General features: G+C 32.2%; 1 protein-coding gene across 22 annotated transcripts in view; it reads left to right on the top strand.

Annotated features, from left to right (window-relative positions):
• Stxbp5l (syntaxin binding protein 5L) overlaps window positions 1–13,225 on the top strand; it is a 588,968-nt gene that overhangs the window by 400,404 nt on the left and 175,339 nt on the right. For all 22 annotated transcript variants that reach the window (XM_087209125.1, XM_087209139.1, XM_087209148.1 and 19 more), the window contains 3 exons: window positions 5,141–5,219; window positions 6,190–6,344; window positions 11,295–11,367. In XM_087209125.1, the coding sequence (XP_087065251.1) occupies window positions 5,141–5,219; window positions 6,190–6,344; window positions 11,295–11,367 (307 nt within the window). The remainder of the gene's footprint in view (window positions 1–5,140; window positions 5,220–6,189; window positions 6,345–11,294; window positions 11,368–13,225) is intronic.

Consider the following 13,225-nt stretch of genomic DNA (forward strand, 5'->3'; position numbering starts at 1 on the left):
AGTCGTTTTCTTGATGAATGTTTTATGTTTTACATTAGATGGCCTAATTTGAATCTACTTCAGATTTATACTATATGAATTTTAGTGTGATATAGATATGTTTATCCTATGTACCTCTATTTTTTCCCCTTTTTGCTGTCATTGTTACACATGTTATATGTCTATGTGTTACAAATCCAATATATATTATAATTACCACTTTATAATAATTATATATCTTTCAAAGAAATTTACAAATAAAACAAATATGTATTTATGGAATTTATTACATTAAATTTTGTGTTTCTCATTTGTGGTTTTGTTTGTTCCTGTGGATTCAAATTATTGATGGTTTCTCTTCCCTGTTCCAGTACACCTTTGTTCCTATCCATCTCCTTTGTGTTGTTTTCCACAAGTATATTATAGATCCCACAATATAATTATGTACATAGCATTTTACATAATTGTTTTTAAAATCATTTTTTAAAATTAGGAGAAACATGCAATTGTACTATCTTTTGTGATTATCTACATAGTTCCATTTATTGCCACTTTTTAAAAACTGTGAGTTTAAATCAGGAATCACTTTCAGCCTGAAAAAATTCCTTTAATATTTTTGTAAGATAGTTCTGCTAAGACCAAGTTCTCTCAGTTTTTGTTTCTCTGGAAATACAGTAATACCTCAGCTCACAAATGCGTCTCTTTGCAAACAATTCAGTTCATAAACAAAAATGTTTGGCAAAATTTTGCTTCCATTCACAAACTCTGCATCAAGTGACAAACATGACTATGGCATTGTCTTAGTTACTTTTTGCATTGCTGAGACAAAATATCCAACACCCAAAGTTAAAGGATAAAAGGTTTATTTTGGCTCACAGTTTGTAGAGGTTTCAGTTCATAGTTGGCTGGCTCTAAGGGAGAGTGATATGGCAGAGGGACATTGCAGAGGAGAAAAAGTTCATGGTGGTCAGATGGCAACAAGGTAGCAAAGAAGCACCAGCAGCCCTCTTTCTGTCCCTTATATTCCATCCAGGTTACCTGCTGGAAGGGCACCCTTAATCCCAGCATCACACAATCCCAGCATCACACACCCTAGAACCAGCCACATTTGAAAAGCACCCCTATAACTGCGTGAGGATTTGGGGGAACATCTAGATACAAGCTATAACAGCCATCTTCCCAACACAAACACAAACATAGCTATCTTTCTCAAAATTGTAAAACAAATTAAGTTCATAAACTGAGGTACTGCTCTATCTCTGTTTGACTTCATTTTTGAAAAATAATTGTGCTCAATGAAAGATTCTTATTTCACAGCTTGTATTTTTCCATACCTTAAATGTTATTCCATTACCTTTTGGCCACTACTGTTTCTAAAGGTTAGCTATCAACCTTATTGTCTTAGTTACTTTTCTGGTTGCTTAGACAAAATAACCAAAACCCACAAGTTAAGGGAGGAAAGGGCTATTGCAGATCACATTTCCAATAGTTGGCTGGTTCCAAGGTAGGGTGGCATGGCAGAGAGGCATCACAGAGGAGAAATAGTCCCTGGCAGAACAGGCAGGAAGAAAGAGCATCAAAGCAAAGAAGAAATCCTTTTTTTTCTCCTTTACCCTATCCAAGCTACACGTCTTTGGGGTAATGACCCCCACACCCAGGGTGTGGCTTCCCATTACCCACTCCCAGAACAATGCTAAACCAATCAGTGGACTAATCAATTTATCCCACCCCTAATCTGTATTCATACACTCTTAATCCACATTCCCATACCATAGATCCAGTCATCTCTGAAAACTCCACCTATGATCACATGAGACTTTGGGGGGACATCTAGATACAAACCATAACACTTATTGGCATTCTTTCACTAGTATACACAATGAGTCATTATTTTTCTCTTGTTACTTTCATGATTTTCTTTTTGGCTTTCAACATTTTGGATTGGCTGGGCTGTAGATTTCTTTGCTTTTATCCTAGATGTCCCCCCAAAGCCTCATGTGGTCATAGGTGGGGCTTTTTCAGAGGTGGCTGAATCTAGAGTATGTGATGCTAGGATTAAGGATGTGTAATTACTAAATTAATCCACTGATTGATTTGGCATAGTTTCTGGGTAGAATTAAGGGTGCCCCATCCTGGGTGTGAGTGCTACCTGCCCTAAGGATGGGTAGCCTGGATAAGAGATAAGGGACAGAAAGAGGATCACCACTTGTCCCTTGTCACTTGCTGCCTTCTGTCTGCCATGAACTGTTTCTTCTCTATGATGCCCCTCTGCCATGCCACCCTGCCTTGGAGCCAGCCAATTATGGACTGAACCCTCAGCAAACTGTGAACCAAAATAAACCTTTGCTCCTTTAAATTTGGATGTTGAGTATTTTGTCTCAGGAACAAGAGAAATAGCTGGGACAGAGTTCACTGAACATTTGAAAATGAATAGAAAATGTTTTCCTTCAATATAATGCTGTATTTTCAGACATTATTTCTTTGGATAGTTTTTTGCTCCTTTCCTCACCTTTTGGTACTACCATTATGCATATGTTGGTACAATTAATGATATTTCAAATTTTTTGAGACTGCTCATTTTTCTTCATTCCTTTTTATGTATTTTACTATGTCTTATACAATAATCTCCTTTTTGCATTTTCTGCAACTGTCTCTTATACTCTCAAAATTCCTCTATTAAATGACACTATATTAGTGTTTTAAAAATTGCTTTACACACATCACTCTCCAGTTTTAAAGCTTCCAATGACTCTGCACTGTTTATATCAAAAATCATTTGCATAGGCTGCCTTCGTTGGCTCTTTTCATCATAATTTCTACTGCTCCCTTATTCTTTTCTTTTCATCTAGCCAAATTAGCCTACCCATAAAATCACAGTTTTAATTTCAATTGCTATAGTACTTTATGTCTGTCACTTATTCTAAGCATCTTAGAGTTTATTTCTTTATATGCTTCACTTAATGTATTACTCTGAACATAAAGAACAGAAATAAGTGAAATAATTTTATACAATATGACACTTCACCTTGTTTAAATTGATAACAAGCAATGAATATAATCAAAGCAGTCATCTTCACCCAAAAGTAAATTGTTGGAGTTAGAAATTGAAGTAGAACATTAATTAATTAATTATATAATTTTCTTTTCTACTAAAATTGTTTTATGGCACAGATGTGTCTTGATTGAAAAATAATATTTGGTTCCATTTACAGTAATACCTCAGTTCATTAATGTATCTGTTTGCAAAAAGTTCAGTTTACAAACAAAAATTGCCACAAATTTTTGCTTCTGTTCACAGACTCCACATTAGGTGACAAGCACTTACCACAGCCATCTTTCCCACACAAACACAAACACAGCCATCTTCCCCCAAATCATAAAACAAATTAAGTTTGTAAACAGTGGTACCACTCTATATAAACAACTGCACATATACTATTTTTTGTTTAATTAATGCCTTGGTAATTTAGAGAAGTAGTGGATGAAAACAAAAAAGAAAACTATGTAAACTAAAGTGAATGCATCTGTATCCTGGCTGTGTCATTTCTTTCAATCCTTTCTAGTATTCCCACTTCATTATCAAAATGAATAATCTTCAACCACTCAATCTTAAGCCCACTGTTCTGATGGAGTCCCTTAGCAAAAGCTTTCTAAGACATCATGATCTACATATATCTGTAATTCCATTTTATACAGTATAAATGCTTATCTTTTTTTACAGTGTGAATGATCATGACCAATTTTTATATTATTGATTGCTTTTTAAAAATTTGACATAGAGTAAATGAAAAAAGGCAATTTTAGAAAGCATGCCATGGGGAAAATAAAGGTTTATTGTATGCTGATTTCCCCCCCTTTAACAAGTTGAGTAAAACCATCTTGACATTCTATTTGGATTTGGTTATGCTGGTCTATTTTTTCTTTATTAGTACAAATTTGCAGCACATAATGATCACACTTCTCATAGGGTATTGGTACATGTACATAACATATCTTTATTCTTTTTTTCATCTTTTTCCTATCTTCTCTTCCCCTCCCTGCTTCCCCTCCTCCCTCCATCCTTGGTCCCCTTCCTTTTTGCAAAAGATTTATGACTTGTATCCTATTATCTTCTGTTTTGTTCTATAATTTATTTATATTTTGCGTTTTTCATATAAGAAAAATCTTATGATATTTAAGCTTGTGTATCTGATTTATTTCATTTAACATTATGGTCTCAAGGTGTATCCATTTTCTTACAAATGACTGAAGTCTATCACTCTTTACAGCAAAGGTCTATTCCATGGTTGTGCCACTCTTACACTATGCTGAAAATTTAAACATACAAGCATGTAAATATTTTTCTATATAATAGGTATATCTATAAATTTTAGCAATGCAAGAATATGTAAGGGTACTTACTAAAAATAACAAAGCAGAATTTCAAAAAACATGCCAATTTTATCAAAATGAGTTAAACTGACAGCATAACTAGAAAGATAAGTATATTAATGCAGTAGTTGCTTTATTTCCATTTCCTTTTCTCTTTATTTTATTCAAAACAACATGAAATTTGAAAAAACCAAAGCCTTCCCAAATGAGAAATGGTTGTTTTTATTCATGCAAATAGAATACATCATTAAAATCATTTTTAAATTACAAAATACATCATCTATATTCAGCATCTAGTTGACTTTCTTTGAAATTAATTGGATAGATATGGAATAATTTTGAATATTATCATATGATTTACATTGAAAATTTTCCTGCATATGAAAGGAGTTTGCTTGTATTTTAGATAAAATATTGAGCCTAGTATGAATTTTTGTTGTAATATATTTCATTGTGCAGATAGGTATGTATGCATGTGTCTTCAATTCTAAATTCATTCATTTTATCTTCAAGAATAAAACAACTAACCTTTACAAGAAACTAGATTTATATGTGGAAAATTAAAGCAATTAAAGGTGGATAATTTTACAAATACTGATTATATTGCAGATAATTGTTACAAGTCTAAAACTTGTTTATAAGTTTGATAAAAATATTAGGATATGTAAACTTTATCTTATTTTGATAAATAATTTATTATTATTCCTTTTTAAATCTTTTTAGTCAAATTTTACAATTCATTGGATGAATACAATTTAATTACATTTAATAAAATTGTTTTTTCCCTTAGGAAAAAGTCAAAGAGAAGGAAGAAAATCCGAATCTTGTAAACCAATTCTTAAAGTAGAGTACAAGACCTGCAGAAACAGGTATGTATTTTTTGCTTTGGTGAATATGAGAAGAGATGTAAGGAACAGAGACAAGAAAGGCAGATAACTTTTACTGTTAATATATTGTTTAAACTTTCACATAACTATAAAGTTAAATCCTCTACCTTTATTATAACTGATTTTTTATTTAATAGTATATCTAAGTGATCGACATTATGAATATTGAAAATAATAGGAATTAGTTATTTTAAAGTTATTTGTATAAGTGTTATATGCATTAGTATTAGAAACAGAACTTCTGGTCATGCACATTAAAAGTAAAAATACTGAGCTTTCCCCTGTGAAATTTATTTCATATTACAAAATCTCTTTTTTATCTCTTAGAGATTTGAGGCCCCACATGATAACTAGTTCATGGGATACTGTAATATTACCTAATATTATACTAAAAGTGATTTAGAGTTTTGAAACTAGCTAATGTGTTAAGATGTCTTAATGGATGGAGGAACAAAGGATGGGGGAGGGAGGAGAGTAAGGGGATGGGAAAAAAAAGAATTGAAAAAAAAGATGAAAATAGAGCTTTTGCTAATTGAAGGGGACCAAGATTTGAAAGAAGCAGGAAGGGACAGGGGACCAAAAAAAATGAAGATGTATCATGTACATGTACCAACTCCCCATGATAAATGTAATCATTTTGTTCTGCAAATGTATACTAATAAAAAAAATTATTTGAAGAGTCAGTGAACAAGCACTTCCACTTCCCTCCAAGCTCATACCTTACTCCCAACAGCTTTAGAGTTACCCATTTTCTGATGGCCACAGTGTATATCCCCAGAAAGGGAAATGGTGAAATATAGGTGATTATGTGAGAAATTTTGGATTAGGAAACCTTTCACTGTTAAATATCTTTGTATATAATTCTCATTGAATTTTGTCTTTAAACCTTAGTGCTTGGACTTTTTGTCATCTTAAGGGACTTCTCAATTTTACTAACATTTTTCTTATATAGTGAACCATTCATAATATTTTCTGGTGGACTGTCCTATGACAAAGCTTGCAGAAGACCAAGTTTAACCATTATGCATGGAAAAGCAATTACAGTACTTGAAATGGATCATCCTATTGTTGAATTTCTAACTTTATGTGAAACACCTTATCCAAATGGTGAGTAACTAAAATGAAACTTTTAATGTTGAAAAAATCATTTTTGAAATGACAAGTTTCTAACAAAATTAAGGTTAAATATTTTCAGTTTTGGCAACAGAGATCAACTGGGGTACACTGTGAACTACAGGTGCTGGAACAGGTTCTGCAATTGTACCTACTTGACAAACTGGAAGTAAGACAGATGTAGTGCAGCAGTGCTGGCGTTTCAGGTTCTAATGTCAGGTAAGTGCTTTAAACTTTGATAAGGATGGTGGAAGCTGAGCTGGGAGGGTCCGATAGGGGTCCAGGGTGAAATCACTTGGGGAAACTGAGGTCTCCTAATAGTCTCTCCTTGACCAGCTCCACCCATCCTATCCCAATGCCAATCAAAGTTAAAGCACTTACCTGATATCAGTGATCTGTAACTCTGGTGGTGCTGCATCTGTTTCACATCTGGTTTTGCTTCAGATGCAACTGCAGCATCTCTAATTACTGTAGGATTGCTGATGTGTGGTTAGTGATTCATTTCAATTTTTAGCAAATTAGATCTTCAGGAGGAAAGATGCATGTATATTTTTATCGTTATGAATACAAAAACTTTATAAACATGAAAAGTACTCTTTTTTAAATAAAAACTACTCTAAATGCTTGCAAATGAATGAAATCCAGTTTTGATAAAAATATGTGTATGAACTTTAAAAAGTGGGAATGAAAACATAAATAAAAGGAAATAAGGAGTTTAGAAGGGAAATAAGAGTTTAGGAAAAAAGAAAAGGAAATAAGAGTTTAGAGTTGAAATGGCATAGTATGTGTGTACCTTACTACATTTTCAAGAGGAAACATGTAGATGCAGGGGAAAGAGCACTGGACTTGGGGAAAGAACATTTGGGTTTATGATTTAGTTCTGCCACTTAACTAGTTATGTAACCCCAAGCAAGACATTTCACACTTTGGAGTTTTAGTTAACATTTATAAAAATTCAATAATTATCATGTCTCTACATTATTATTGGAAGATAAATAAATAACATACTTTATAAACTATGAAGATATCTATATTGTGAGTTTTAATATAAAATGTATTAATTTAAAATTTAGTTTCATATTTAAAAGATGGAATAACATTAAATGTACCACTTTATTTCCAGAGTTACTAGAAGAAATTGCCTGTGTTTCAATTAATCAGTAAATATCTATTCAATGCTTATATGGTCTCGGTTTTACAAGGACTTATTGAATGTACTGATGAAATATGAAACTGATCCCTGAGGCCTAATTGCTAAAATTTGATCAGCGAGATAATTATGATTTGTTAAACTGAAGTAATGTAAGAATTCAAGTACTGAGTTACATGGTTCAGAGTTTTAAAAACATGAATTTATAGGCTGGTTACATTGTTAATAATTGAAATAGTCATGCAAAGCTTCACAGAAAAATAGAATTTAGGTAGATTTTAAAAGGGATATTAAATAATGGTTTTAGAAATTGTTAGGTTCCCTAGGGTGTTATCAATGTAGAATGAAAACCTGAAAGCCTTTAATAGATGTTTGAAAACAGAAAGCAACAGAAGAATTTTGGGGAAATATTAAGATGATATAAACCACTAAGTTTAGTAAGATTTGCCCAAAAAGAATGTGTAGGTTTAAAGAGACTCTGAAATCTGAAATTCCAGATTCCAACTAAGAAATTTTTATAAAAATGCATATTTAAAACAAGGCCTGAAATAGGGTGCCTGAAGGAATGGAATGAGGAAAAGAAGTAAACCTCTGATTATGGAAAACAACTGGATTGGGAAGTGACATGATAGATGAGTCAGAGATAACTACACTTTTTAAGAATAATGACTTCATGAACAATAATAGCAGTTTTGGAAAGAGATTAAGGTAAGACTGAGTAAAATTGTCTAGAGAACAGAAAAAGAGTCTTCCAATATTTGTTCATGAGTCATCAGAATGTAAATATTCTTTGGAGTTATCAGAATTAATGGTGAAGGATATTGGGAGAAAGAATAAAAGACTAAAAGCTGAAGTTAGGAAATACTTTCTATTTAGAGTCTTGAGAAAGATGTGCCAGCAATAAAAACAGGATATGTAATTGCAAAGACCAAACCCTGTATGTCTATGTGTACATAAATTTCTGCTCATCAATAGAAATGTTAGAACAATTTCTAATGATGGTTAATAAAGTGTAAATGTACTGCATCCAGGCCTATTCACTTCCAACCCATATATTAAATCTTTGCTTTTCAGAAATCTGGCAATAAGGATTGTACTTTTTATTTGTCAGGAGATAGAAGTACTTTGACTTTACTCAGTGAAATTTAAATGTATCTTTTTAACTATTTAGATGTTATTGACTGCTAAAGCAGTTAATACATCAAGATGGCAATTTTTTTTTTGGTGCCTGGGATCGAACCCAGGACCTTGTGCTTGTGAGGCAGGCGCCGGAACCACTGAGCTAAATCCCCGGTCAAGATGACAATTTTTAAATGCCCACAAAATACGGCAGTATATAATGAAAAGTTTCTCACTATCCTTCAAGAGGCAACCAATATTAGTTTCTTCTATATTCTTCCCCAAATAACCTATGCATATGTATATATGTATTCATTTATTTAAACATGTAATCCTTTTTGTACAGATGAAAGAATATATAATATCCTGTATCATACTTCTACAATGGGCAATAATTTTAAGCATTATTTCATATTAACAAATACAGAATTTCAGTCCTTTTTGCAGCCACATAATGATAAATATCATGTACAGGTTAAACAGTTATTAACTACTTTTAATTTGGCTGAATCATTTATGACATCTGACAGTTCAACTTGTTTATCAAAAAACATGAATGCTTTAATGTTGTTTTCTTAAGGAGTATTGCCTAGAGTTATTAACCAAAAATAATCAGAATTTTCCAGCTTCATATATAAAGTTAGCTTTATCCAGTCCTCTCCAATCCCCAAAATAATGTGTTTTCTCTTTAGAGGAGTCATAATTATGATAGAGCTTTTCACCATGTTGGGGGCTAAAATTAAAAAACTGAAATAAAACAATCTAATGAAGTAATACATTTATCTACTAAAGTACACCTACAGTGTGCCAGGCTTTGCATTAAACATCTTCATATATATTTCTTCATCCAATCTTCATGACCATCTAATGTAGTTATTATGCTCTTTCAGTGAGTACAGGAATTTAATTTAAAAATAAATTAATAATTTAATAATTTTCCCAAGGTCACATTTGTAATAAATAATAGATACAGAATCGAACCCAACATTGACTCCCATGGAGGTCTTTTGTTCATTGATTATAACAGAACACAAGGTATTTCTATAAAAATGAAATGTCTTCTTCCAGTTTTTGTTACTAGGAACAATAATAATCTAAACCATCTATAACTACCTAAAATTATAATTTATTAATAATTGATTCATATATGCCAATGTATCAGCTATTTTATTTCTATAGCACTTGCTTCCTAACCAATGATGTTCCTAAGGAAAGAAGGCAAAGATGAAATAATCATATATAACCCTACTATTCTTGTAACTGAAAAGTAAAACATATGAAAACAACATTGAAAAACTTAAAACAACTTTAAAGATAAGAGAGAAGGGGGAAAGTGTCAGTTTGAGAACAGTAGCAAGCAGTATGTGATTGCTTACACAAGCACCAATGCAGGGAGACTCATATTTTCATTGTTTTGTTTGCATGTTTTAAAGTTTTTCTCTCATATGCATGTGAATTACAAACATAAACCTGAATTGACTCCAGCTTCTTAGGTTTAGAAGTATTGTAAAGGCTGTCTTCTCCAGTATTTTAATTCCCATCCAAGACTTAAATCCACTGGACAAAATTCCTACCAAGTGATTGTGAAGTTTAGGATTGAATACTTCCCAAACTAGTGAGTAGAAATGGCTGGTATAATAAAACCAAGATGGAATTTAAAATCAGAAGGCCTGGGTTTAAGTTTTAGCTCAATCCTTCACTAGTTGTATAACCAGTCTCTTCACTTTTTTGGACCTCAGTTTTCTCTATAAAATGTAAAAAAAAAATACAGTACCTCTTCTAGCTACTGAGAATCAAATGTCATATACATATCATATATACAAAATATGTTTATGAATGACTTCCTTAAATTGAGAATGATTCTTTCACTATAGTATTTCCTTACTAGTCCTTTATTATAAGTAGAAAGCAGTATTTGTAATTAAATTAGGACCCCCTCCTACAAAAACAAATCATTTTATGCAATTACCTTTATTGTTTTTTTCCATAGCTCATATTACTTCCTGAATTCTTCTAATTCCTTTGCTTGTTTGTGGACTATAAAACATCCCTATAATGTGAACTCTCTGAGAAACAGTACTTTGTCAGTATTATTCTTAAGACAATTTCTGGAGCATATTGGAGGAAGGAAGAAAGGAAGAGAGAGAAGAAAGGAGGGAGTATATGATTTTTCTAGGCATGTAGTACCAGGCACATACTAGGCAATCTATATGCTAAATTACATTGAACTGCAAGTAATAGTAGTAGTACTGTCACAGAGAAGTGAATATGTGTCATTACTCCAGAATAGCAGAGTTACTATTTCCTTAGGACATCTACTTAGAGACGTGAAGATGGAGCTATTAAAATACTAAGCTTATAAAAGGGTAAGATAAATGCTTATAAGTTAGAGGTGATAGTCTCACTTTTCACTCAGTACACTTCTAGTGTGAATATTAAGATGAATTTAGCTCTGTGTTATGTAACTTCTCATGTTTTCCTTCTCTATAGTGATCTTAGTTTTAAAAGTAAGAAACAAGGCATGTATTTTATTAAAGTGTTCCTTGTTACATGGACTCATATTTTGGTCTTCTCAAATTATTTAAATTACATAGTAGGTAAAGAAAATGCAGTTTCAGTGATTTTTAATAAAATATGCATATAAAAACTTTTCAACTTTTTATTTTTACTTGTAGAATTTCAAGAACCTTATGCTGTTGCGGTACTACTGGAGAAAGATCTTATTGTAGTTGACCTGACACAGAGCAAGTAAGTTTTTCATGGACAGATAAATTACAATGATTTTTAAATTCTAATTATTACAATTAAAATGCAGGAGCACATTTAAGATGATTGACATTAATATTCTTTACATAGTAAGTCCCTTATGTGAAAATTGTTCTGCTAAAACTACAGAAATGAAATTTTGTTAAATGATGAAAACTAAACCAGGAGAGTTTGGATAACTGTAAGACATCTTAAAGGCACCTGATGTTTGAACAGAAGCATTTGTAGACTAATGGATGCAAAATGGATCATATTTCTGCCATTTCCATAAAAGTAATTGTAAGCAAGATTTACACAGTATAATAGCTGGCCATCTGCTAGTCTACTGACTGAAGGAAAATTGGCTAAAGGAAAATAACACTTAATAAAAGTATTATTAGACTCCTGTAGCAGATGATACAAAAGACCAGAATCTTTGTGATGAAAAGATGAAGAACTGCTTTCCTTTTCTTTTCCTTTACAGTACATTGTGGGCAATTGAAACAAATATGGAATGCCATTGCTACAGTGATGGTCTCTTACAGTGGCACTCTTTTATACTGACAGTAAAAGTGGACTTGAAATTGACATCTTCTGGCTACATCTTTTCATTATAAATTTTAATAGACATGAATCAAATTTTCCTTCATTATATGTTTAAATTGATCTTTTAGCCCCATTTTTCTGCAGCAGAATTTTATACATTATTTTTCCTCTTCCTAGAATAATCTCTTTCTTTTTCCCCTGGTGAACATCTTAAGAATCTCAATTCAGGTATCAGTTTCTCATTAAAAAGAAATCTTTCCGGGCCGGGGATTTAGCTCATTGGTTCTGCCGCCTGCCTTGCAAGTGCAAGGACCCAAGTTCGATCCCCGGTGCAAAACAAAAACAAACAAACAAAAAGAAATCTTTCCATATCTGTATTATATGGTCAAGTGCCTCTTGTGAGCTCTCAGAGCCCTGCCCCCCATCTTCACTTTAAACCTTTGACACAGATAGAACTTTTCCATTTGTCCTTGTTTAAAGATTGTCTTCCTTTTAAATATAGGCCCCATAATGGATGGGGATGTTGTTTTCTTCTTGATACATTTTTGTTAAGAAGAATTACAGTCTGGGGCTGGGGATTTGGCTCAGTGATGCCACTGCCTGCTTCGCAAGGGCAAGGTCCCAAGTTCGGTAACCGGTACCAAAAAAAAAAAAAAGAGGAAAATTAGTCTGTATGCTTTCCACATCATGTGTATTAAGGGAGCATTCTTTGTTATACTAATTTGCAACATATAATATGTCAGTATTTTGAGTAAGATGTAGGATGTGGACTATAAAGATCAAAGCTATGAATTCTGCCTAGTTGCCCTACTTATCAACTTTAAACTTGATTAATTTTATGTATAGGTAAAGATTTGTGCTTCTTCATCTAGGAAGTTCTAAAACAAAATTTATTAAAGTCTATTCTTATGATCTTACTGCTGCTCAACTCTTCTTTGTTCTTCATATTTGTTGGTTCCTCAGACCTTGTCTGTGTCTAATATTCTCCAAGGTCTACTGTACTTTACCTTTAATACTGTACTGTATTTCTTCAGTATATATTTATGCTTTTATTTAAATTGTTTATTGCAGTAAAATGTGTATAACATAAAAATTACTATTTTATACATTTGCTCTTTTGCTGCTTATTATACTAAATATGTAAAGTGACATTTTCTGTGCAAGTCTTTATGTAACATTTTACTTTTTTTAGCACCAAGTTTTAAAGTTTACATGATATTCCAATTTCATTGGCTATTCATGAAATTTAACATATCAAAATTGATTAAATTCTCTTTCTTGTCAAATACATAATAGTTACTTCTTAGCCATGTTG

This window comes from Heterocephalus glaber, unplaced genomic scaffold, assembly GCF_053883595.1.
Source record: "Heterocephalus glaber isolate CG9 unplaced genomic scaffold, H.glaber_assembly_v1.0 deba00000122, whole genome shotgun sequence".
Lineage (NCBI taxonomy): Eukaryota > Metazoa > Chordata > Mammalia > Rodentia > Bathyergidae > Heterocephalus > Heterocephalus glaber.